The sequence below is a fragment of the Camelus bactrianus genome, chromosome 6 (assembly GCF_048773025.1).
Source record: "Camelus bactrianus isolate YW-2024 breed Bactrian camel chromosome 6, ASM4877302v1, whole genome shotgun sequence".
Taxonomy (NCBI): domain Eukaryota; kingdom Metazoa; phylum Chordata; class Mammalia; order Artiodactyla; family Camelidae; genus Camelus; species Camelus bactrianus.
Window position 1 is genome coordinate 26,051,162 of NC_133544.1, and position 27,331 is coordinate 26,078,492.

At 43.1% G+C, this 27,331-nt stretch overlaps 1 protein-coding gene across 2 annotated transcripts in view; it reads left to right on the plus strand.

Annotated features, from left to right (window-relative positions):
• The first annotated feature begins 2,532 nt into the window (after nt 1-2,532).
• ZFYVE1 (zinc finger FYVE-type containing 1) overlaps nt 2,533-27,331 on the plus strand; it is a 42,353-nt gene continuing 17,554 nt past the window's right edge. Inside the window, exons 1-4 of one of the 2 annotated variants that reach the window (XM_074365299.1) lie at nt 2,533-2,757; nt 4,117-5,044; nt 22,060-22,564; nt 26,530-26,744. In XM_074365299.1, the coding sequence (XP_074221400.1) occupies nt 4,532-5,044; nt 22,060-22,564; nt 26,530-26,744 (1,233 nt within the window). In that variant the 5' untranslated portion in view covers nt 2,533-2,757; nt 4,117-4,531. The remainder of the gene's footprint in view (nt 2,758-4,116; nt 5,045-22,059; nt 22,565-26,529; nt 26,745-27,331) is intronic. The other variant, XM_074365298.1, reaches the window with a different exon arrangement.

Genomic DNA, 27,331 nt, shown 5'->3' on the forward strand with positions numbered 1-27,331 from the left:
TTTTTGTGTGTAATGACTCATAGTATGGAAAATTGGCCCATCCTATTGGAAACAATGAAAAATGTTGGTAAAATAGTGAAGAGTCAAGAAGATGAGGAATTATTACACCAAAATCTAGGGGAAGGCAGGATCCAGAGAGTAAGTAGAGCAATGATGTAACTTTTACCCCAGGGTATGTGTCTCACTTGAGAACTTAAACTCATTTTTTTCTAGGCATATGGGGCAATTGGAACAGAAGACTAAGTCCAAGGCCTGGTAGAAGGGAGAAGTCTAGGGAGGGGAGGGTGTAGATCAGTGGTAGAGCACATGCTTAGCAAGCATGAGGTACTGGGTTCAATCCCCAGGACCTCCATTAAAAATAAACAAATAAATAAATAAATCTAATTACCTCCCCCTCAAAAAACTGACCAAAAAATTAAGAAAAATAAAAAAGGAAGGGAGAAGTCTAAAGCTGGGATCTTAGAGGGCTCTTGTTTCAGTGTAGAGGTGAATTGCAAGTAAACACACCCCGACTTAGACTGTAAAGAAAGTTGTCTCAGAAAGGGAGATTGTGGGGAGCTGCACAGGGAGTACTGGACTCATAAGCCAGCCCTTCCAGGGTGGGATATGTAGCCTAAATATACATCTCCTCGTGGTTTAAAAGAAAATCCCAAACAATGATAGTTTAAAGAGGTCTCTACTGGCAGAAGCAAAACTAAATCCTCTCTGGAGGAATGAACTTTTATCCTGGCCTTCATAATTCCCACAAATAATTTTCCAAGGAAAATGTAGCCAATAGTGAAAAATAACTAAGCACAGAAAAAATGAGAATGAGTAAAACCATTTGCAAACAATCTGATAATTCCAATGATCTACTAAAGAAATAAAAGTAAACTAGTTTTTTAAAATTATTATTAACAGATTGCACTTAAATAGTAAAAAATTTCAAGAATATAAGTTGTTTAAATGAAGTCTTTCTTCTTCCTCATCGTAGTTACACTCCTTGGAGACAACCATTTTCTATAGTTTTAGGGGTTCTTATTTTAACTTAAAAAATGTACCTTAAAATGGGCACGTTGGCTTTAATGAGGATTAAATGTCATTTTGTTCTCAGGATATATTAGTATCCTTATTTTATGATTAGGGGTATGAAGCAAACTATTAAGGCTCCAAAAAGTTATAGTGGTAGGTTAGGAACCAAACCTTCCAGGAAACTTTTATGACATGCTAGCCACTATCAAGAGCCTAGCCCAAGACCCGTCTTAACTTCCTTTCTAAAATCAGTCTTTTCCTCTTCTCTATTAAAAACTTTGAAGTTTTAAAGTGCTACAGGTAGCTTAGCTCTTCATATTCTGGTTTGTGATGTGGCATTTCTCAGCCATGTTGTGCTGTTAGCCCCACTGTTGGCTATCTGCCCAGTCTTGAAAACATAATTTTCAGCAATATTACCTTCATACATAGCTTATTCCTTATTATGTAGATTTGGTTTTCTTATTGGTCTAGTTATGTCCCTTGAATCATAAGGTAAAAAATCATCTCTTTTTAAGTCAGGGGATCGGTTCTTGTCCCGGCTTTGTAAATAACTTGCTGCATGACCTTGGCAAGTCACTTAACCTTCGTTTTCTCTCCTGGGTTAACAATGATCAAGATAGAATTACAGAATATTAGAATTGGTAGGGACCTCAGAGGTTAAACCATATAATCCTTTTATTTCATGGAGAGTTTGTGTGATTTACCCAAGTGCTTTCTAGAACAAGCACCCAGTCTTCAGCATCTCAGATCAGTGCTCTTTACATTACATCAGGCTTTCTTTTAGTGTTGTTCTAAGAAACAAACGGAAAAAAGAAAAAACCAAAAAACAAAACCAAACAAAGAGTGAAAGCACTGAACAAATATAAGACCATTTACAAAAAGCCAGGTAAGTGTTAACCATTAGCCTGAATTGTGGCCTGAAAGCTTACCTGAATAAATGTACCAAGATGATTTAAAATTCTAAAGTTCTTAAAGTATGTAAGGAAAGGTCAGAAAAAATAAATGAATGAATGGAGAAAAAATTAATAGTTGGCTTGGAGAATACTTTGAAGGGAAAACGAAACTCTCACAAGACTACTTACATTCTCTTTTAAATGCTTTCTGGTCTTTCCTTAGTTGAAGGTGAAACTGGCTAAGTGGACACTGCCTGTTTTTATCCATTTCTAAAAGAATGATGTGCAATAAGGGTTACTTGCCCCTCCTCTACTACATATTACAACAGTTCTCTAATACAGCGCCACTCCTTCTCAGGCCACTACCCAAAACAACGCGCAGAAACCTGCGGAAAACACAATCAGGGCAAAAACTCCAAGTCCCAAAATGCTCGAAAGCCTGTTTCTGCCGCCTTCTCGCAAGCGCAACCTCTTTAGTACTGGGAGTTGTAGTTACTCAGGGGCTTCACTTCCAGAGTGTTGGGGAAAACGCACCTTCGGAGAACTACAATTCCCAGGAAGCTGTGCGCGCCACTCTCCGCCCTCGCTGGCGTCAGGCTCCACCCCTCCCGCTCCTCCCTCTCTGGGCTGCACCGCTCACGCCTTCCTGTTAGTCGGAGCTGGGAGAAGTTCACTCGAATCAGCTGATCCTAACTGACAACAGGAGGAGAGGAAGCCCGGAAGGCAGCGAAGGAGGTGGGGGGCGGAGATGGAGATGAGGATGGATCCGCCGGTTCCCTGAGGGACAGCCCCCGCCTCCACCGGCGCCCTGCGGTCCCCCGACGCCGCCTCGCTGCAGCAGAGCTGCTCCATGGTGGGGTCCCCCGGCCGCCGCAGGCGGGGAGGGAAGGGCACGGCCCTGCGCCGGGCCAGCGATAGCCCTGGAGCTCCCTCTGCCCCGGGGAGGAAGGGGGGGTCAGGAGCGGCTGGGGTGGGGGTGGGGTGGTATAAACAATGGATTCGGCTCTGGCCTCTGCCAGCGTAGGGGGGATTTGGGGGGACCTTCTTTGTTCTTAGACTCTGCTACTGCCCCTCGGGTTGTGGTGGTGTTGCCTGGGAGGAAGGAAGGGTGAGGAATCCTCGGCTGGAGAGAGGCGTCGGGGTTGGGAGCCCGCGTGGGCAGATGGTTCGTTTGGTCAGGTGGGCGGTGAGGTATCTTTTTGAAGGTTGGTTTCATATTTTTTTCAGTTGTGACAAATTTTGATTTTCGTTTCCGTTGTGGGAGCTGGTTGGGCACGTCTGTAGTTAGGGTGTAAATAGGGTCTCCTAGTCACTCCCTTAGCCTTCCTTGTTTATCTAAAAATAAGATTGGTGGATTGATTACTGTAGGGGAAGAGTGAATACCTGAAAGGAAGGCTTTACATTTCCTTGTGGAGTGTTAGAATGGGTGTCAAGGCTAAGGGGAATTAGAGATATAATTGTAGAAGTGACAAAATCCCCAGTTATCTTTTTTCTTTCTTTTTGGAAGTTATTTTTAAGTTGGATTTTGAATGACAAAGAGAAAAATTATTTGCTTTAACTCACTGCAGGCCTGGCTTTGCTGTGGGCCTTAGTGGAGGAATTCTGTCTCCTGTTGCTCCCTTTTTTTTGCACTTAGAGGAAAGGACAAAAGGAAGTACAATAATTGTTTTTAAACATGGAATGGTGACTCTTGTTTCCAGGTTTAGAGTCCTTAATAGGCATCTTTCTAGCATCGAAACAATCCAGTTACAAGGGTAACTGTATCTGCCCAGGACTTTGATGGAGCTAAAATTTATTACTCTTCTTTAGCTTTTTATAAGTGTTTTTCTTCACCTCTCCCAGTTATGGGGTGCAGGTCGGGGTGCAGAGGTTTGTCCCTCCAAAAACTATTTGCTTATTAGTGCTTGTGATTCTGAATTTAATAACTGAATGAACAGAGAATTTCTGTCTGGGAAATAAATCGACAAAGTCTCTTAAATGCCTTGAGCCTAGAGGTGGTGGTTGTTTTTAAAAGGAGGAGCCATAACCACAATTTTGAGAAGAAATTTCTAGGATCAGAATGAGCCAGCGTAAGTTTTACAGTCAAGAATGAGATTTCTCTGAGGAGTTTTGGCCTCATATTTAATCACAATCTTTCTTTCTTTTTTTTTTTTTTTTTAAGGTGCACTGCTGTTTTTAGATGAGTGAAATCCTTTTCCTTCTTTTATTCTAGGTATCCCCTGAAATAGTGACTTGAGGCTGGATTATAATGCAAAGCTCCTGACCACTGTCTTTCATTACCAAGACCTTGTGGCTGAGGCCCAATTCATGAGTCCATCTAAGTGCACCCGTCACCTCTCTCTCAGATAGCCATAAAAGACCCTTTCAAGCTAATTTTGACCACGTGTTTCCCTGCACTTTATGGAGGATGAAACTATCAAACCAAATCAACGTTGCTGCTGATACAGGAGCGTGGGAGGCAGAAAATTAAACATTTAAACATTAATGAATGTGTGAATTCTAATAGGACACTGAAGGTTTAAAAAATAATTAAAAAAAAAAAGTGTTCAGTACCCTGTGGAAGTTCTGTGCAGTCTTCAGGCTCCCAGCTTTTGTCCTCACTTCTGGGGAAGGCCCAGGACCGTTATATGGTGGGTGATTTCCTTACCAGTCTGAATATGAGTGGCCAGACTTCCCCAGCAGAGAAGGGCCTGAATCCGGGGCTGATGTGCCAGGAGAGCTACACCTGCAGCGGGACTGAGGAAGCCGTGTTCGAGTGTGACGAGTGCTGCAGCCTGCAGTGTGTCCGCTGTGAGGAGGAGCTCCATCGGCAGGAGCGCCTAAGGAACCATGAGCGGATCCGGCTCAAAGCAGGCCACGTCCCTTACTGTGACTCCTGCAAGGGCCCCAATGGGCATTCCCCAGGTGTGAAGCAGAGGGCAGTCGTGAGGTGCCAGACCTGTAAAATCAACTTGTGCCTGGAGTGCCAGAAGAGGACTCATTCCGGGGGTAACAAACGGAGACACCCCGTTACTGTGTACCACGTCCCTGACGTCCAGGAGTTCCTGGAGGAAGAGGGGATGGATGAGGAGGCCAAGAGGAAGAAGATGACTGAGAAGGTTGTGAGTTTCCTCCTAGTAGATGAAAATGAAGAAATTCAGGTAAGCTCTTGGTTATGGCGGGGTTCCTGTGGTAAAGGAGCAGATCTGTTGTTGGCAGGTAGCTCTCAGGGAAAGTCCAGGAGGTGCTCACATTGTAATCACTGAACGAATGGCAAGACCCCTCAAAGCTTAAGTTGCATGGAGTCAGATTTAGTTACTTGCCAGCTGCATGACCTTGGGCTGAATTACTTTACCTCTCTGAGCCTTAGTTTTCTCATCTGTAAACTGGGGACAATGCCTCCTTCATTGGGTTGTAGTGAGGATAAAATGACTGTTTATAAAGCCTGTTACATAATAAGTGCTCAGTATGTGGTAGCTATTATTATTATTAGGATCATTATTAGGAAGAACTGATTTGGGACAGTTTTCTGAATGAGAGCACTTTGGCAAGTTGTGGATACATGTGAATGAGGAGGGACTGTGTGTGTGCAGGGAAAGAGACACTGACAGTGGGTCCCATGGGAGTGCTAGGCAGTAAGTTAGAACCCTGCTAGCTCCATTTAGAGAGGCAGGTCTTAGAAAAGTGGCTTTCCATAAGCATAGGACCCTCTCCAGTTGGCCTCTCATTTCCATGTACTGGCTTCTGATCAGTAGAAGCCAGTAAGGGCATCTGGGATTACAGAAGGACAAGAGAATATTTGATCTGATTCTGAGTTGGGGAGAGGGTAGATTGTGATAGAAGTAGGTTGGGGAGATGGAAGTGTGTGGCAGGTAGGGGTGATTGGGGAAGGGCTGGTATAATGTTCATACTTTCCAGTGAAGGTAATGTCATTAATGTCTACTTTCAAGTGAAAACTGTGTGAGTTCACTTCACTTACAGGCTGTATAACCAAGGGCAGGTTAAACTCCCTGCCTCAGTTTCACTTTTTCATTGTGTAGTTGAGAAGATTCAGAGGTTAGGAATGGAAATGGAAAGGCCCTTATCACAGGGCCTGGGGGGTAGACTCCAGCACCAGTTAGTTGCATTTGTCAGTATCGGGGAGGATTTGCGGCACACTGACTCAGTACTTTGAGCTGTGATGACTCCTCAAGTCTCCAGATTGGAGGAGTACCTCTCTAAGTTACCATTTGAGAACTCTAATTTCCCACTAAATATTTTTCATCTGTCTATTTTCTCCTTAGATAAGATGATGGAAATGAATTGCGTCATGATTCCTATGTACCTCCACTGTCAGCTGAATACTTGGCTGACACAGACTTCTCTTTCTTGGCTGAGAGGAACTAATAGTTATGGAAGAGTGACCCAGATCCCATGCTGCCTCCCTTGTTAGCAATAATGTCTTCATTATGGATTATGCTCTAATTGGTGACAGGGTGGACTAAATATTTTTTAAATGGAACACTTGGATTTGGATGATTCTTGTTGGTTTTGCCAGCAGTTCTCTTTAACGCCAGCCTTTGGAAAGTCATACTTCGGATTGTTGTCACCTTAGTAAAGTGAGAGGCAGATTTGGGATGGACCAGTAACCCTCATGGGTATTGTGTCAGCACCAGGAAGTATTTTTTGAGGGAAGGAGGGTGTGTCTTGTTTTCTTTTTGTAAACACTGATTCATATTCCTTAGCAGAATATTAGGAAAATATAAGGAAGTGTATTAAAGAAGACAGATCCCACTACCCAGAGATGATATTCATCCATCTTTTTTCTTGTAGTACATAATATGTATACAATTGGGTCGTTTGTAGAGACTTCTGCCTTCATTAATATAGACCATTTCGTGGGAAATAACAGTTAATAATCGCAAGCAGCACTGGTTGGGACTAATGGATTATACATAGAATTTTATCTGGTGATTTGTTCTCATGGTCATAAGTGGAAAAATACTTTGAGAAAATATCAGGTTCACTTTTCCTATGTGAATATCCAAAACAATTCGGTGATTGTCTGATAGAAATCTTGATGATAAATTAAGCTATTTTGTAAACTCCTGGAGAGCAGGACCGTGTCTTCTGCCCTGTATCTTGTATGATGGTAGGCATGTTGCCAGAGCGAAAAATACTTGTTGTTTGGTTGATGTCACATCTCAACTTCAGTTTTGTAAAAATGAGTATCACACCAATACTTAGTTAAAACAAACAAACAAACTAAAATCATAAAAATTGCCTTAGAGTGACAAGTTTCCCTCCTCCATTCCGTTAGTCTCCTTTGTTAGAACAATCACCATTAACCGTTAATTGCAAAAAACCAAAAACAGTTAATTGCATGCCCTTCTAGAATTTTTTTCACATATATTTATGAATATATACACATCCTTTTTATTTTTCAACAAAAAGGAACCTAATATGCTTCCTGTTCTGTCCTTGGCTACAGAATACATCTTGTAGAATTTACCAGCACATTGAGGTCTACCTCATTATTTAAAGGCTGCCTAGTACTCTGTAGTACTCTGTTGAATGGTTTTTCTATAATTTTAGCCTATTAATGGATATTTGAGTTATTACAACCAGGAATGTATTGAATAGTCTATAAATCTATTTAGAAATGGAGTCATTTTGTCAAATGCTATGTACATTTTAAATTTAGATCGATATTACCAAATTTCTGAACCTTATTTTCTTAGCTTCTGCAGTACTTCTGAGTCTCCCCTGGGTTCTGGTCTTGGCTCATCGTAGTTAAAATTTAAAGAGCTCTTACTGTGGTGCTTGGCACTCTTCTTAGCATTTGAGCTCATTTAATCCTGATAACTTTGTGTATTAGTTTCTTACTGTTGCTGTAACAGATTAGCACAAATTTAATGGCTTAGGACAACGCAAATTTATTCTCTTATAGGTTGGAGGTCAGAAGTCCTAAAATGGGTTGATAGGGCTGTGTTCCTTTTAGAGGTTCTAGGGGAGAATTTGTCCTTTTCTTTTCTAGCTTCAAGAGGCCTTTGGCGTACTCTGGGGCCGCATCATCCAGTTTCAAAGCCAGCAGTGTAATATCTTCCAGTCCTTCTCTGTCTTCTTCTTCTGTTGTCACATTGCCTCTGTGTCTCTGGCCCTTCTGCCTGCCTCTTACGAGGATCCTTGTGGTCACATTGGACCCACTTGGATAATCCAGCATAATCCCCCCACCTCAAAGTCGTTAATTCATTCACATCTACAAAGCCTTTTTGCCCCATGAAGTGACATATTCTCAGTTTCTGTTCATTAGAATGTGAGGAGTGGGCAATTTCAGCCTACCACACCCCATGAAGGACGTTGTATGTCTTAGTCATCTGGGCAGCATAACATAGATGGGGTGGCTTATAGACAACAGAAGTTTATTTCTCACAGTTCTAGAGGCTGGGAAGTTGAAAATCATGGTGACGACAGATTCAGTGGCTGATGAGGGCCTGTTTCATGACGGCTGTCTTCTCAGCCTATCCTCACATTGCAGAGAGAAGCCTCTGGGTCTCTTTTATAAGGACACTAATCCTACTCATGAGAGCTCTACCCCTGTGTCCTCATCACCTCTCAAAGTCCTTACCTCCTGATACCATCACATTGAGGGCTCGATCTCAACATAGGCATTTTGGGGGATACAAGCATTTTATCCGTAGCATTGTATTTTATAGATGAGGAGGACGCTGAAGCACAGAGAGACAAAGTGACTTGCCAAGAACAAGTTACAAGAAGTGGCAGAGGATTTGAGATCTAAGATCCTTGCTCTGTGACACTCCTGCTATCTCACCAAGTCATTTAAACTTCCTCATCAAACTTTATGGTCAATAGCACCAGCTTAGCAGTTCCTCATCGCTGCTGGGAGGATCCAATGAAACAGCCCTGCATAAATGCCAGATGGTTATCACTGAAGAGCCCTTTCCTCATAGCAGCGAAGAGTCCATGGTTTAGGACCCAGCTTTGTTTTTCTTTCATGTTTCTAGTCATTTGTGGGTTTTGATTGTTTTCAGTTTAGTACATAGGGATTATTTTAGCTGCTTGTAGGCTGTTACTGTTATATGTGGTTCCCTCAAATGCTATGGCCAAGAATCTTCTAAAATTTATCATTTACAATTTGAGTATTACTCAGTTTCTTTTGGAAAACCTGAAAGGACAAAAAAACTCCCTGTTAGAGATGAAAATTTTATCGTTACCCTGTTGCCATTTGAGTGTATGCTAGAGTGGTACATTTAAGGAGAAACTGATTTTTGCTCTCAGAAGCAGGAACTCATTTGTGGCTCTTAAATGGATACATTTGGCCCTTGTAGGCAAAGACATTCATTCAGTCATCACATTTATTGAGTATATGTTATGTTGCCAGGCACTTTCTAGGTTCCAGGGACACATGGATAGTAAGAGTTGGTCCCTGCTGTCATAGAGCCTACCATTCGAGTGAGGAAAGAAGAGTTCACACGTGTAAAACACACGAAAAGATGGTTCAGATGTATTATTAAGGAAGAGTGCCTGGGAAGCCACTTTTGCCAGGTGGTCAGGGAAGTTTTTATTGTAGAGATGACTTTTAAGCTGAGACCTAATGGCTACTACTACCTGGGAAAATAGACCTCCAGACAAAAATGGGATCCAGAGCCGGTGGGTTGGCATATATGAGTACAGGAAGGATGCCAGTTGGCCGGAGTGAGCTGGCGGAGAGTGGTAAGGATAGAGGTGCAGAGGTCAGCGGGTGTCAGTTCAGGTGGGGCCTTGTAGGCCACGGGAATGTGTGGATTTTAAGTGTAATGGAAAGCCCCAAACTGCTGTATGCTAGAAGTTCACATGAGCGGGTAGAACTTTTTAAGAGATGGCTCTTGACTTTTGGTGTGAAGACTAGATCTTATTGATTATAGGAGGGCGAGAGGGAAAGCAAGGAAACCACTTGAGAGGCTGCTACAGACGCTGAGGGGAGACGTGGCTTCGATTTGGTGTGATTGTGGACACGATGAGATGGAAAGACATTGATGAATCTGGGACAAAGTTTGGATGTCAAGCAGGAGTGCTGATAGGGTGGAAGGGTGAGGGAATGAGAACTCAGTGGTGACTCCTAGGTGTTTGGTTTGTGCAAAGAACACCTGCTTAATACTCCAGGTTTTATTGACTTAAATTGCTAAAACAAATTTTTAAATGGGGGAGGGAGGTAATTAGGTTTGTTTGTTTGTTTGTTTGTTTATTTATTTATTTATTTATTTATTTATTTATTTATTTATTTATTTATTTATTTATTTATTTATAAGGAGGTACTGGGGATTGAACCCAGGGCCTCATGCATGCTAAGCATGTGCTCTATCACTTGAGACATACCCTCCCCCAAAACAAATTCTTTAAGAACTGAATTCACACAATAAAGAGATGAATCTCCTTTGATCCTATCTAACACAGTAGTTCTCTCTGGGAGTGAGTTTGCTCCCCTAGGGGGCATTTGGCAAGGTTAGGCGACATCTCCGGTTGTGACAGCTAGGGGATGGGGGATTGTGTGCTAGTGAGTAGAGGCCAGGGTGCTGCTAAATGTCTGAAAGTGCATAGAGCAGCCCCCACACAAAGAACTACCTGGTACAAAATGTCAATAGTGCTGAGATTGAGAACTGATCTAACAGGTGAAGGTTTGGTCTGATAGGTGATCTGGGTTCCTGTGAAGCGGAAAACAACCAATACACCAGTTTTTCCTCCCTCTTTGTGTTCTGTTCATTCCTCAGAAGTAATTTAACTGAAATCAATATTCTTATTTGGCGTATTTTGCAACCTCTGTGGTGAAATGGTTAGACTTTCTGCATTGTATTCATTGATTTTTCTAGACCTCAGTGCAACAGTACTTGGAAAACCAAAGGACTTAGGGATCCATTATTTAGAGCCCGCAGTAGGTAAATGATCCACACTGACAAGTCATCTATAATCTCTTGAAGTTGAAGACCACACCCTTAGCAAATAACTCAAAGGTTAGAGGAATAAAGTTCTAACAATTAGAGTTCTCAGTGGACGTAGGGGATAGTGTTTTCCAATCTGTTGGGTCTTGTGAGGGATCCTGACATCTTGTCTTATCAGAACATTTCTAGTCAAAGAGAAAAAAGGTGAAAAACATGTTTATATGAAATAAAATTATATGCATGTAATTTATATATGTCACTTTATAAATATATACATATTTAAACCCCATGCAAGTTGCTCTTTTTTTCACAACCACCCCATTCTCCACTTTGTTTCTTTTCTACGAACGTCCTATAGCTGCCCTCTTTCCAGGGGACCAGAGCAGCACCCTGACCAGCAGTTGCACCTGTTTCATCTTCGTGCTGACTGACCCCTGACAACAGGAGAACCAGGGAGCTTTTCATTCCAAAAGACTCCTAAAGTTAAATCCCCTCCTGCTGAACATGCAGGGGGATGGGGAAGCCCAGTAGCCCAGCAGTGGGGTCAATGAGAAGCTAAGAAAGTGTCCCCTGGGGCAGGCCCTCCTGAAGTCAGAAATAGATAGCCTTGGGCCCTGTCTGAAATGGAAGGCCAAGGTGAGTCTTCACTGTCCTTCCTTCTGTTGTCAGTGGTGGACCTCATCTCACTGAGACCGTTGCTTTAAGAAGACCCATCACGTTGTTTGGCTGCTTCCCTTGTTTACAGTCCCAGAATAGTGTGGCTCAAAATACTGTGACTTGGCTTTTTTTTTTTTTTTTTTTAATTGGCTAAAAGAGACATTATTCTAGTGGGATTCAGGAATGGAAAATAGCAGAGGATGTTTTTGTACTGTTGGGAATCCTTGACCACAGACTGGCTGTGCTGGTCTGCCCCATTCCTGTGCTCCTTCTGTCTGAGCCTCATCTGCTGCTGACCCCTGGGCCCTGTCCTCTGCTTCCTGGTCTAGGGTACCTTTCTGGGGCTTGCTCTTTCCAGGACCTCTCTTTCAGACAGGCTGGCAGAACACCCTCAGGTCTTAACTTTGCTCCGTAGGTCAGGAGCCTGGGGAGCATAGTCTTCTAAATTGTGGAACTTCCCCATTTTTTTCTTCGAATGGTTGAACTATTATAATGTAAGGACTAATTCTGGTGCTGTGGCTGGTTAGCCCTTTGGCAATTTCTGGTCAGAATCTGAATGTGTTCGCTATTGGTTGTCAGGTGCTATATTAAGAAATGCAGGAGAGGGAGGGTATAGCTCAAGTGATAGAGCACATGCTTAGCATGCATGAGGTCCTGGGTTCAATCCCCAGTGCCTCCTGTAAAACTAAATAAATAAACCTAATTACCTACCCCCATCAAAAAAAAAAAAATGCAGGAAAAACATTCCCCACAGATCTGCTTAGGAGCTGTCTGTCAAAATAATAAGTTATAATTGGATGAGCAGCAGAGGCGCCCTCCTGCTCCACTGCCTTTTACTCATAGGAACCCAAGTAAAAGCCCTTTTGTTTAGTAATGGTAGTAGGGGGAGGGCATTGTGTGGTGTTACTGGGAAACCAGGGTTGAGGGTGACTCAGACAAACAGAGGATGAAAGAGCCCCTATTATGTGCCTCCAGTTTTGCTCAGCATCTTCTGAGCTTTCTCAGCCTTGGGCTCATTCGGTTACAACAGGCTCCTGGCACTTAACCTGGGAGGCTATTTTGTTTAGCACAGCGCTGTTTAAAATTTGACCCATACAAGTCATTAAAACTACTGTGAGTCAGCTTTTCAGGGAACCTATCTTTAACTATTTCAAGTTACCTCTAATTTGTGTGATTCTACTTTTTTCTGGTCTGTGCATTCCTTGAAGTGATTGATTTTTTTTTCTGGAATTGGGCAAATATTTGGCTTTTTGAACCAGGGTTAATGTAACAGGCAGATTTCTTATTAAGTTGACAGTGTGTATTTTCCCTGTGGCTGCATCTCCTGGCTGTACCGCCCTTGAGTTTATCCTGGAGATTGTATCTGTTGCTTGGAAGCCTTCTGATGGCTGGCTGGACTTTTCTGGGGAGTCCTGCCTGCTTTGGGAGGAGCTCCCATGAGATCATTTCTGTCTGAGGTTAGAACTGCTCATTGTAGTGAGCACATCTGATTGGTGATGGGCAACCAGAAGAAAGCTAATGGGCGAGACCACAAAGAAGGGAAAGAAAGCAAGGATACAGAAAGTTCCAGGTAAGAATAATTGGAAAGACCTATGGGAAGGGGCGCAGAGGGACTTTTGGAGGCAGGAAAGGGTGGAGGTTTCCTTGGAGGCTGTTTTGTTTGTTTTGCCCCTCTTTCCAATGGCTTTTGGCCAGTAATTAAGAGGCCCTTTTCGACCGGTTTGTGAGGTTGGCTTGGTGGTGGCGGGCATTCTTGGGCAGAGAAGTGTGCCTTACACAAGCACCTGGCTTCTGGCTTGACTTCACTGGAGGTTGATTCTATTTTCTGGTAGCTTCTGCTTTTTTTTTTTTTCCTCCTTCCTACTTTCCTTCTACTTGTGGCTGGATTATTGCTGTCTTTCTCAGGGAATTTGACTCTAGATGTTAGAATACTTGAACAGACAAAGCCTTATTCTGGCATGTAGTTACCGACACCCCAGGTTCAAGTTAAGAGAGAACATAATTCAGCAATTCAGCAATCATAGAGTATTCTAGAAATTCCTCTACTTCTCAGCCCAGTCTCTTCTGCTTGGTGAATATGTCATCTCCATGGATAATCTGTTTTCCCTAATTTCTCGTAACCTTGTCTTTTAAAAAGAGCTTAATTCAGTTTACATGTATCATTCAGCAGCAGTCATAAACATTTCTTGAGCGTCAATTATGTGCTTTATTAGTTTGAGCAATCTCTGTGAAACATGTTTCAAAATGAAAATTCAGAGGTTAAGCAAGACAAGGGAGGGATGGTAGAAACCCTTGTTCCTGGGAAAACCCTGTTCTCTTTTGTGTTTGTCTCTGAGTAGGGGCTGTTTGAGGATCCCACAGTTCTTTCTGCACACCCTTTCTGGTCCTGGTGACTGTGAGCTTTGTGGCCAGCAGGTCACAGGGTGCGCTGTTGTTCCCCCATGTCTCAGTTTACTCTGTTATTTGGATCTGGATCATCTGACAGACAGACAGGCAGAAAGATAGCCTGCTTTGCCTTTCTTTCTCTTTCTTCTCTTTCCTTCCCTCCCTCCCTATTCTTCCTTCTCCTTTTCTTCTTTCCTGAATCCTCCTCTCTCCCCTTCCCTCTCTCTCTTCCTTTCCTCTCTTTCTCTCCCTCTTTTCCTCTTTCCTTCTCCCCCCTCCCCCTTCATGAATTAAGTTAAATCTACTACTGCCAGGGGAAAAAGATTTCTTTCTAGGATTAAATGCAAATGATTTTAGGCTTATCTACTGCTTTGAATTGTTCATACTTTTCTCTTCCTTTCATTACTACAGAAAATTGAGTTTGCTACTTAAAAAAAAAAAAAAAGAATTGACCTAAAGAGGTTTTGACTATAAAGTTGCCCTCCTTGACCACCATATTTAAAAGAGTAACCTCTGCCCATACCTTACAGTCCTAGTGCTCTCCTGGCTTTTCTTCATTCCACTTAGCACCATTTGACATCATGTGTACTTAAAAATCAACTCTTGTGGTATAATTTGCACATAATATAATGTATACATTGTAAGTTCTGTGAGTTTCAACCAATGTATATACACCTGTGACCACTTCCACAGCAGTGAGGAACTAGAACATTTCCATCCCCCAGAAAGGTTCCCTTGGGCCCCTAGGGAGTCAGTCTGCAGTAATCACTGATCTGTTTTCTGTAACTATAGATTTGACTTTCTTAGAGTTTCATATAAATAGGATAATGAAGTACTGTTCTGTGTCTGTTTTCTTTCACTCACTGTCATGTTTTTGAGGGTCACCCATGCTGTTTTTTCTCTTCTGTTCATCCACATCAAGAACAGTGTTCAGCACGTGTCTCATTTGACATGTGCTAATCAGTTTAACCATTCATCAAACATTTAGTGAGTGCCTACTATGTGCTGACAGCTGAGGGGGGTAGAAACTGGCGCTAGACACTGAACTTGCGTTTGGGGAGAGGGCAGCCTAGTAGTAATTGAAGATAAATACATAGAAATAAGGTGGATGATGTCAGAGCAGTGTAGAGAGGATATTATGGAAATTCAGAGGAGGGTTACTATTGTCATTGGCTTTAAATAGTTATAATAGGGGGGTGGATATAGCTCAGTGGTAGAGTGCATGCTTAGTATGCACGAGGTTGTGGGTTCAAACCCCCATACCTCCATTAAAAAAATTTGTAATATATGCCGTATTGTTACTTCATCAGGGCTCCACTAGAAACCAGGCCCCTTTCAGCCTCTACCTCAGACACCAAAGACCTCCTTATAAAGCTGTGTCATCAGTTAAGTTCTGTGACATAAACTGTGAGATGAGCACTTTAGTGAGTCTCTGATGAAGTAATAATTTTTGGAATTATGTCACATCATTTTTTTGAAGACTGAATACTTTCTTGTGCATAATATATATATTATGTAATCTTATAACAGCATTTAAAAAAAATTAAAAATATACATCCTTTTGAGGGGGAGTAGTGGTAAGTGTTGAATAAATATCTTCCTTGTCCCATTATCCCTAATTCTCTAATGAGGCATCTATTGGAAACCTCATCTCTCAAGAGGGTTTTTACTGGGCATAATGGAATGAAATTCTGTGGTGGTGGTGGTGCCGAGTGTGGCCTCGAGGCAAACCAGGGCAACTGTAGTAACGTGGGTCGCACTTGTCTAGCATTTGCTGCGAGCCTCCACTGTGCTGAGTGCTCAGAGTGCATTATCTCACTTAATCCTCGCAGTGACCTTGTGAAGTTGACTGTATTGTTATCCTCATTTTGTGGGTAAGAAAACGAAGGCCCCAAGAAGTTAAATAACCTCTTTAAGGTTATTCTAAAGTCAGTAAGTGGGAGAGGCAGGTTGGTTGAACCCTTAATGGTCATACTACACTGTTCCCTTCCCCAGGGAGTATAGCATCTAGACATTCAGTGCTATGTTCATTCCTTTTTATTTTTAAGCAAATATGTATAGATTTTCTACTATGTCATGCCCTGTGCTAGGGCTGCAGTGGTGGACAACACAGCCCAGACTCTTGCCAGCAGGGAGTACATTCTAGTGGGAAGTCCAGAGCCAGGAAAATGGGAAGATGTTAACAGAGCTGGTGGGTGGGGAATGGAGGCTGTGAGCAAGAGAAGGATTGAGTAAGTTGTCCAGGGTATGATCCAGGGAGAGGTGGACCTGAACCTAGCTTTCCTGTCTAGCCTGTGATTGTTACTCCTGCATCCCAGGGCCTTTACCCGAGCTTATATCTGTTTTTATAGCTGGCCAGATACGGGTCTGCCATGCCACTTTTTAAAAGGAGGGGCTTGCATCTTCCAGGTGGAAGCTGCTTGGAAGGGTCCCACGAGGATGATGTGGTCTTGAGGATGACTCAGTCTTTCCAGTCTGTCTTCAGAATTCAGCATTGCTTTGGAAAGTTTTTGATTCAGATATAAATGGAGAGCTGAACTGAGTGAGTTGGGTGAAGTCAAAGAAACTGACCGTGGAGCTAAAAATGATCCTTTTTAAAGAATTTGTTTTGTGGATCATCTCTGTATAGGAACATTCTCTTTCCTGCTGGAGGAGGAGGGTTGCTGCAAGCAGTGCTGAGAGGCCCTGCGTCAGAAGCACCACTGGTAGTTAGAAGACATGGGAGGAGGATTCCCGATCTCTCAAGTAATGAAACACTCTGGGGACACTGGAGTGGAAGAAAGTGACCTTTGCCCTTACCAAATGTACTCAATGTGTTTGTGAAGCCAGCCTTGTGACTTCAGTGGTCTTAAGAAAACATTTGATTGAGAAACAATTGCGTTTTTACATGAAACTCTATTGATACATACATGGATAAACACAAAGCTATACACTCCTTTCAGGATAGAATGAAAGGAAATTTTCTGAACTTTGCTGGGTTTTACTAGAACTTTCCAGGCAATAGGGATTTGCTATTGGAATGGATCCTCCTTTGGTTTTGGACTTTAAAAATAGACTGGCTACTGATCCGTTTGACATTGTTTAAGTCAAGTCCTGTCTGAAAATTAGGCCATGGACTTAAATCATTGCCTGGAGTTCTGTTTAATGTGATGAAAGTCGCTCTGGATTTTTCGAGGAGAAGTTCTCTCACTTCCCTCTTCTGCTTTCCTTCCCACAGAAGAGGGAACATGTTCCCTAAATTCTGTACCTGTGCTGGTCTGACATCATCAGGTCAGTGCCAGACACTGGATGAAGCTTGATACATGTCTGTGGATTTGTCCACTGAGAAAAAACCGCACTGCCTGAAAGTTGAGAATTATGCTTTATTCAGCGACCTTACTGAGAACTGGAGCTCTGAGGAACCTTTTGAAGGGGTGAAGGAGGAGCCAGGATACAGAGGAGTTTTTGCGGGGGTGGAGTGGGGGATGTATCTTTTTTTTTTTTCTCCAGCAAAACATCTAAAGATTATCACTAATCTTGAAAAACAGACATCTCAAGTTAATGATTTTAATGCTTTTATATGTGTGGGAAGATGCAAGAGTCTGGGCTCATTGAAATTATTCCTTTGATATGCATCTTAACTCTCTAGGGCCAGTATCCTGTTTTTCTCCATCCTGAATTCCCCCAGAGCGGGCTGTGGAGGGTGGGGAGGCTGCAGTGGCTGATGGCTTGATGGGGGCAGCCAGAAAGGTAGGCAACATTCTCTGTTTACTGAAATGGCAGGCAACATTTTTTTGGTCCAGATTAAATGAAATAATCAAGTTCTAGTTTCCTCTAGGATAGTGGTCCCAGTTCTGAAAAGATTGAGAATCTGGCTTGGTTTCTTTGGGTTCTGTCTCTTCCTCTGAACTCAGGCAAAAATGGAATGAAAGCAAAATAAACCAGAGACCATCACATAAAAGTAATTAATAGCAGCTTAGCTTTGGGAATAACTTGTCGATTTATGTTTGTTTTAGAATCTCAATGGAAGGGTAGAAGATAATCTTTGTTGGCTCAGGAGTGGGATTTATTATGAGCGTTAGGTTGTGATTTGGGAGCACCCATTACTTTGGGGAAGAAGTTGATTTGTGCCCTCAGCTACAAGGAACACCTTTATAAAAATTTAGAGAACTGCATGATCGGTGCAAATTAGATCCTCTTCATCTACAGAGGTCAGAACTGAAAGGACCTCAATGCTGAGCTTCTTTCCTTTGGAATCTTTTCTGCTGTCTTCAGAGATTTTTTTGTGTGTGTTTTTTAAAGAGCCTCTGACTGTGCTCTGTTGAACTTCCCTCCTTCCAAGGCATTTTACTTAAGTTCCTTCCCCATCTCTTGCTTTTCCCTTCCCAGGCATCCTCAGAACAAAGTCCATGTGTTCATTCTTCCTGGAATGATCTCCGAGGGCTGAGGACAGTTTCTTAAGGGAGAATGTCATCATCCCCCTTGCCCGCTTGGGCCAGAGGTTGACTGTTCACTACTGTAAACTGCTCTCAACTCTAAATTGGAACAGTGGAAATCATTGAGTAGTTATATTTCATTTTAGAAACTCTCCTTGGAACTGTGGAAATTGAAAAGCTTGGTGGGTCAGACAGAGAGAAAGATGTACTGTTTGGTATCTTCAGGATCGGTATGATATTAGACAGTCCCTTGACTAAGAGGCAGCTCTAAAGTCAGTATTAATAGTAATGTGTTGTTTTGATTAGAGGGAGGGGAAAGGAGTTATCCAAAGCAAGCAGTGAGAGCTTTCATTTTTAGGTAGCATCAGTTCAGATCTTACTACATTGCTGATTTAGTCCCTGAATGAGCAAATTGTGAGCCTCAAGCAGGCAGTCCTCTCAGTAGCTCTAGGGGTTGTAGACTCAGTATCTTGTTTCTCTGAGGCTTCAGTCATTAAGTAACTTTTCCAGGGCCACAAAGTGGCAAAGCCAGCAGTGGAATTTGGGTGTTGCTGCCTGCAGTCTAAGAGATGATGGTCTAGCCAGCTCAGGGAGTAAGGAAGGCAGAAGTTGGGGAGGAGTGGCTCTGGGGTATTGTTCCTGCTCTTGCTGTTGTGTAAGGGTCCAGGACCAATTAGAACATGTAGGGTTGGGTGGGGTGGCCAGCTGGCAGGGCTCGAAGTCAGGTAGCTTGTTTAACTCCAGGAGTGGAGCAGAGAGGATCACTGACTGCAGGCCGAACGAGTCTAGCAGGAGCCCTGTTCCCTGTCTGGCCCCTTACTTCCCTCATCAAAGGGAATCTTCGTATCTTTGCTTGACCTTCTCCTCCCGACTGAAAACCAGTCTTGCTACCACCCAGGCTGTTCATTCTGGCTTAGGGGAAAAAATGCTCACAGGTTAAGGGTGAATTGAATAGTACAGCAGGAAGCAAAATCATGTTGAAAGGCAGATGATGGAAAAATGAAGCCTGTTCTCAGTTTGATGGGCATGTTCTCATTTATCTGTTGATTTGATTAGCAACCACTACCCAGTCAGGGGAGGCAAAGATGGTTATATCCTCATTTTACATGTGAGAAATGCCATCAGTGCATGTTAAATGATTATGTGGGGTTCCTTGGTAGAAAAACCAGCCTAAGGCTGTGAGCTCCTCCTCCTGGAATTCTTTGTGCTGGACTTAACTGCACACGCCCAACACATGAATGTGTATGCCTAACACGCCCGGGACACATGGTGCCAAAGTAATTTCCCCCCCAGATGCTGACAGGAGTGTTTTATTTTTCACCCTGGACGGGTTATTTATGTATACTATGTACATCATTTCATAATCAGTATGAATCTTCAGACACTTAGATCTGTACCTGATGGCCCCTGCAGGCCCCTCTTCAGGTGCCCACGCTTGGAGAGCAGTTGTTTCGTGGGCTACCAGATTCCTGATGGAGTAGATTTCCAGGGGAGACATTCCCTAGGCCTTGTCATCTTCCCGGGGTGGATGGCTCTTGTAGCCGGCCACTTCGACCTTATCTGACTCCTTGCTGGTAGAGTTTAGGGAGCTTTTGTTTGCTTTCTCTTATGGCTAAGTTGTTAGCAGCATGGAACCAGGCTGGCTGAGCGACACTGGTCCAAAATGGGCTGTTCTGTGTAACTTCTTGTTCCTCTTAGTTGCCTGGGAGATCAGTGAGCCCATCACCAAGTTCATCAAATGCTGCTGTGTATTGAGTCCTATGGAAGATGCAGGGTGGAGAAGGTGATTAAAGTACCTAGCAAGGGGCCTGGCATTCATTCACTCACTTAGTAACTAGGTACTGAGCTCCTCCCATGTGCTAGGCTCTGTCCCACGTGCTAGGGACGTAAAGATAGATTTGGTTCTGCCCTCATAATCCAGTGAAGGGCACTGTCACAGTGGTGGGCATTCGGTAAATTATTAACATTATCATTAACATTAAGGCTATTAATGTAACAACAGTGATGTTATCAATAGAATAATGAGTGCTTTACCGTCCTGATGAGATGATGGGAGATAAGGGCTTATCCTATTTCACACCCAGTGGTCTGTCTACATTTTTCTAACTTCTCTTTATCAAACCAGCAGACTCCTGAGAATCAGGATGCGAGGTGTTAAGGTTCATGACTCCTGTAGCAGGAGTGGAACATGGCCTGTTTGGATTAGGAGCTTTGACCCTGGGGCTCTATATTCTGAGAGGAGGGGACCTGGGCATTTTTCTGGAACTCTCACTGGCACCAAGTCTCTTCTTTCCTGGCTTGACTTTTTATATGCACTGCAATGTTCTTTAAACTGTAAACAGAGGAATTATGGATGGATGAAGTTTAGCCAATAAGTTCTTTTTTTTTTAACAGCTTTATTTGGATGTAATTCACATACCATGTATTTGTTGTCCTTTTAAAGTATACAATTCAATGTTTTAATATATCCATAAAGTTGTGCAACCCTTAGCGCTGTCTAGTTCCAGAACATTTTCTTCACCCCAAATAGAAACCCTGTACCCATTAGCAGTCATTCCCTAATCCCTCCTTCCCCCAGCCTCTGGCAACCACTAATACACTTTCTGTCTCTGAGTTGACCTGTTGTGGACATTTCATATGAAGGGAATCATACAATATGTAATATTTTGTATCTGGCTTCTTTCACTTACTGTAATGTTTTCAGAGTTCATCCATGTTGTTGCATATATCAGTACTTCCTTCCTTTTATGGTTGAATAATATTCCTTTGTACGGCTGTACCACATTTTGTTTATCCATCCATCAGATGATGGACACGTGGGCTGTTTCTATCTTTAGCTGTTACGGATAATGCTGCTACAAGCATTCGTATTCAAGTTTTGTGTTGATGTGTGTTTTCTTTTTTTCTTTTCTTTTTTTTGTTGACATGTGTTTTCAGTTCTCTAAGGTATATACCCAGGAGTAGATCTACTGAGACATATGGTAACTCTGTTTCACTTTTTGAGAAACTGCCATACTGTTTTCCAGAGTGTGTGCCATTTCACATTCTTACCAGCAGTGTTTCTTGTGTTGAAATTTCTCCATATCCTCGCCAACACTTGCTGTTATTTTTTTGATCGTAGCTCTCCTAGTGGATGTGAAGGGATAACTCATTGTGGTTTTGATTTATGTTTCCCTGTAGACTATGGTATTGAGTATCTTTTTATGTGCTTATTGACTGTTCGTATATCTTCTTTGGAGAAATATCTGTCCAAATTTTTTGCTTGATATTTAATTAAGTTATTTTTTTCTTGTTGAGTTAGAAGAGTTATTTATATATTCTGGACCACTAGTCCCTTACCAGATATATGATTTGCAAATATTTTCTCCCATTCTTGGAGTTGTCTTTTCACTTTGATGGTATCCTTTGCAGAATAAAAGTTTTTTGATGAAGTCCATTTTGATGAAGTCCATTTTATCTCTTTTCTTTTGTTGTATTGCTTTTGGTGTCATTTGTAAGAAGCCATTGCCTAATCCATAATCACAAAAATTTGCATCTGTGTCTTCTTCTAGGAGTTTGTAGTTTTAGCTCTTTCATGACTACTAAGCTCTTATACTGATTGAGGCTTTAAAAGTTCCCGTTAGCTGTTTGCTAGGGCCAAGCGCTGGGTAGGAGGCTGTTATCCTGGGGCTTCTTTTGTACCTTGACAAGTCAATCAGAGGACCTGACCTTGGGAAGCACTTGTTCTTGTAGGTCTTTTTAGGTATTTTGCAGTTTCTATATTTCATTGTCTCCCTCCGCCTTTTTTTTTTTTTTTTTTTGAAGGTAACGAATGAAGAGGAATTCATTAGGAAATTGGACTGCAAACCTGATCAGCATCTGAAAGTGGTTTCCATTTTTGGAAATACTGGGGATGGGAAGTCTCATACACTCAATCACACTTTCTTTTATGGCCGGGAAGTCTTCAAAACCTCTCCTGCCCAGGAGTCCTGCACTGTGGGAGTATGGGCTGCCTATGACCCAGTCCACAAGGTGGCGGTGATAGACACGGAAGGGCTCTTGGGGGCTACAGTGAATCTAAGCCAGAGAACACGGCTGCTGCTTAAGGTCCTGGCCATCTCAGACCTCGTCATCTATCGAACTCACGCAGACCGGCTGCATAATGACCTCTTCAAGTTCCTTGGGGACGCCTCAGAAGCTTATCTGAAGCACTTCACCAAGGAGCTCAAGGCTACCACTGCCCGCTGTGGCCTGGATGTCCCCTTGTCCACCTTGGGCCCTGCTGTTATCATTTTCCATGAGACTGTGCACACTCAACTATTGGGCTCTGGTGAGTAGATGGGGTGCTGTGTCACAGATTGACCTTCCTGGGTAGGAGGAGGCAGCCATTGGGTTGCAGTAGCAACTTGGTGGTGACATTGCCCAGAAAAATTTCTGCCTGGGCAAGGCATTAAGGAAGTATTTCAAGAATGACAGAGTGATCAACCGTGTCAGAATCTGCTTATGGTCAGGATGAGGATTGAGACTTGCTGATGGTTTTGGTGATACAGAGGTCCTGGTGCTCTGGGTAAGACTGTTTCCCAGGGATGGTGAGCATGAAAGCCTGATTCAAGAGGGGACAGAAGGAGAGGATCAAGAGAGGACAGAAGGAGAAGAATGAAAGTTGCATACTCACCTCTTTCAAAGAGTTCTATAAAGGGAGGCAGACAGATGAAATGATAGCTGGAAGCTGATGTGGGATTGCAAGGAATTTTCCCTTTTTTAAAAATTTAAGGTATGAGGTATTGCAGATATGTGTGTACTGATGGGAATGATTCATTAGAAATGGAACAATCCAACTGTGAGAGAGAGAGAGCAGAACAGTTGGAGTGTGATGCACAGGTGGAGGGTTGGCCTTCAGAGTGTGGACAGTTCATGTGTAACATCAGGAGAGAAGGCAGATTACACAGACACGGTTGCAGGTAAGTAGGTAGATGTGGTGGATATGTGTGTGGAAGTTGTCTTATTGTTTCCATTTTCTTAGAGAAATAGGAAGCAAGAGCGTCACTGGCGTGGAAGGATGATGAGGGAGCGGGTGCGGTGACAGTGATTGGATGCAGGTGGGGACAGTAGTGTTGGCCCCTAAAATAATTACATTATTTAAATGGCGTGTGCTGAGCACTGGGGCCTGAAGCTGGAAATAAAACAAAAACAAAAACCAGTTTCCACCCTCGAATAGCTCATAGTCTAGTTGGGGAGACCACACGTGTTGTGTTCTGTAGTGGATGCAGGTACTGGAGCTCTGGGAAAGGAACTCTCTACACTTCCTAATGGGATCTAGGAAAGAGGAGGTGACATTTGAGCTCTAGAGACTTGGCCAGATAGAGGAGGGGAGGAAGGATGCTCTAGGAAGAGCAAACTGCCAGTGGTTTGAAGGAGCTTGTTGTGGCCATGGACCAGCAGGTAGTGACACTGTTAGTTCCTGAATTCCATTCTAGCCCCTTCAACAAGTCCTCCCCAAAGCATCACTCCTGATGCTTAATTTATAATTTAGATCATGTCATACTCCAGCCTACAACCTACGAATGGTTTTCTCCTATGTTAAAATAAAATCCAGACTTCTAATTACAGAGTCCTTACTCTACCTCCTGTCTATGCCTCTGAGCTGCTGCTTTTGTTACCCGCTTTCATCCACTCCCGGGCCCACTGAATGCCCTTTCGCCTTCATGCGCGTGTGCACGCGTGCTCACCCGCACCCCCCCTCTCCCTCCCTATGCCAAGTCTCTTCTCTGTTCCCATCTTTGCCTATGCTGCTCTGTCTGCCTGCAACACTCTTGCCCCAGCTTCCCAGACTCTTTCAGATTCAGCTCAGCTCTCTTCCCCCTTGGAGCCTTCCCTGTGTGGCCCCTTTAAAGGATCCTTCCTGTGCCCTGGTGGTCACGCTCTTATTGCGTCACCTTGTTCATCTGCATCAGGGCACCTGTTGCTGTCTGAAATCCTGTATGTTTGCTCACTTGTTTTGGGTCCTTTCCCCTTGGAATGGAAACCCCATGAACGCAGGAACCTTGCCTGACTTATTCACGGTGCCTCTGAAGAGCCTGGATGAGTGCTTGACACATAGTAGGCTCTCATCAGATGTTTGCTGAATGAAGAGGCTTAGTGTGTCTGAAGCATAGATTGTATGGGAAGGAATGGTGGAGATTGTCAGGGATCAGTTCATGCATGGATGGCTTGGACCCAGTTCTCAAGTATGACAGGAGCCCCTGAGGATTCTAAGCAGGGAGTTATGTGATCAGATCTGTATTTTCAAAAGATCCCTGGCAGCCTGTTGCAGGATGAACAGAGAGGCATGCCTGGAGGCAGGGAGACAGCAGGGAGGTTATCGAGGTCCTAGGTGAGACATGGTGGGGGCTGAGCCAGGGCAGCTGCAGTGGGAGGGAAGTGGACAGACTGGGACCGTGTTAAGGAGTTAGAATCTGAAGGATTCTAATGGGTCTAGTGGAAAGATGAAAAGTGCACTGGAAGAAGAGCCTCGTTAGCAAGTGACTCTAAGGTAAGGAGAGGGGGTTGGAAATAGTGACTTCAGGATGCCTCCTGTGATCAGCATTTTTATGCCACTTTGGATCTTTACAACTTTGGTGAACGGAAGGTCTAATTTCCAGTTTCTAATTTCTAGGATTTTGAAATAACCAGCCTTTCAAAAGTAACTTTTTTTTTTTTTGCTTTGAGGCTTGCACTATGCTAGGTGTTTATTTTTTATAAGTGCTGAATAACAAAGATATATTATTTTTAATAGATAGTAACATAATGTATCTTTGGTATTCAGCCCAGTCAATAGCAGCCCTATTTTACACATGAAGAAACTGAACTCAGATAGCTTAAGTTATGTAACCAAGGAGGTTCCAGCTAATGTGTTGCAAAATTGGGATTCAGAACAGGTCTTCTAACTCCTAAATCCTTGTTTCTGGAATACCATCGCTGTTTCCTGAAACCTTGAGATGGAACCAAGACAACCTCAGTTTACGCAGGGCAGAAGGTGAGGGCCCAGGATTGTGGGCAAATTGATAATTAGATTTCTCTGTCCTGTAGACTTTCTGATTTTGTTCCATCCTGTTCCTTTTCTGGACAGAGGATTCCTAGGTAAGAGTTAGTAGGTAAATGAATTATCTCTGTTTTACAGATGAGCAGATCAAGCTCCCATAATTACTTGGGAGTGATCCCTTGTCCAGGGACAAGCTGTGAGATGACGTTGGGAGGAAGTGAAGGTGGCCAGGCTGTGCTCCTGGGCGGCGGTGGGAGAAGCCCCCCACTGATGGCCGGCCCCCAGATACTGCCTGCTCCTGCCTCCAGCTGTGACTGCTGCAGGAAAAGTTCAGGAGGAGATGGGTTTAGGGACTAACTGCAGAATTTTGGCTACTTGTCTTTGATGACTACCTTTAAATTTGAGCTAAAGCCATATCTCCAGTGTTAATTGGAGTGATTTTGTTGTTAAAATATTAAAGGAAATTTAAATAAAACGTCCTTCCAAGTTTCACCTCTAAAATATTTATTGAATCCGTTTATACTACTACCACCCAAATTTCTGGATAGATGTTGGTGAAGCTGTGGGGAGGCTAACACCCTCACACTTCGTCTGCAGCTTCACCAGCATAAGACCAGCATCTTCACAGTAGCTGTTTATTTTATTTAAATACTCATTAGTAGGTGACTGGTGAAACATGCCCATAGGATGGAATGCTGTGTAGCTGCTGGAAAGAATAAGGAACTTCTCAGAATGTATCACAACAAGGACACATACTTACAGTATGTTATTAAGTGATGAAAGCAAGTTACACATAATGTGTTGGTAATTGTGTAGAAGAATAAAGTCTGAAAGGGTAAATACTGAACTGTAGTTACCTTTGGGGAGTAAGAGGGAGCAGAGGACATACATTTCTTTTCTTTTAGGCTTTGACATGTTTGAATTTTTCTCAATGAGCAGATTAAAAAAAAAAAGACACTTCCTTGAAGTATAATGTACCTACAGAAAAGTGCACATCGCATCAAAAGTGTATACATGATGCATTTTCACATCCTGAGCGTATACGTGAATTCAGTACCAGATCATGACACTCTAGCACCCACTTCATAGAAGCCCCACTCGTGCTCCCTTCTTCGCAAAGGTAACCTGAATTCTAACAGCAGAGATCAGTTCTGTCTGTTTATGAACTTTATATATACGGAGTCAGACTACATACTCCTTTTATAGTGAAAGACAGGCAACTTTTTTTTTTTGAAGAAAGGTCACTGTTCACGTACCTGTTTCTGTTTGTCCAGATCACCCATCTGAGGTACCCGAGAAGCTCATCCAGGACCGGTTTCGGAAGCTGGGCCGCTTCCCTGAAGCCTTCAGTTCTATTCACTACAAGGGAACGAGGACTTACAACCCTCCCACAGACTTCTCCGGGCTTCGGCGTGCTTTGGAGCAGCAACTGGAGAACAACACCACCCGTTCTCCCCGGCACCCAGGGGTCATCTTCAAAGCCCTGAAGGTCAGTGGGCTTCTGCCCTGAGTGCTTCTCATTGGGGTACCAGTGGGTTGTGAGAACACTCAGTTTTCTAGCTTTGGCCAGTGTTGGTGATAGAAACCTGGGCTGGGAAGAGAAGTTTTATAAAAAAGTGGAGTTTGCACCTGTTGAATGACCTCATCTTGCCAGGAACACTAGTACGGAGGAATCTTGGATGATAGTTAAAAACTGACAGTTCCTCATCTTGGAGAAAAACTTTATTTTACTATTCTTTATAATGAATTCATCAAATCAGTCCGTGCCAATACTGCTTCCTTTTTTGCAGTTTGCTTTGTGTACACTCTGTGTTACCATGCCTGCAGGCTGAGGACAGAGGAATAGGAAGGGAGCAGGGCCTTTGGGCAGTGCTGGGAGTGTGGGATTTGGAGAAAGGACCCGGAAATGTTGACCTGAAGATTGCAACTGGGGCTATGAGGATGCTCCAAGGGTAAGGGCATAGAGCCTGAGACTGGAGGGGATAGGAGAAGCGGGTTTGGCGTAAAGCTAGGCTGGCCCTGCTTTTCAGAGGAACAGACTTTGGGCACATGCTGATTTGATTAATCCATTGAGTT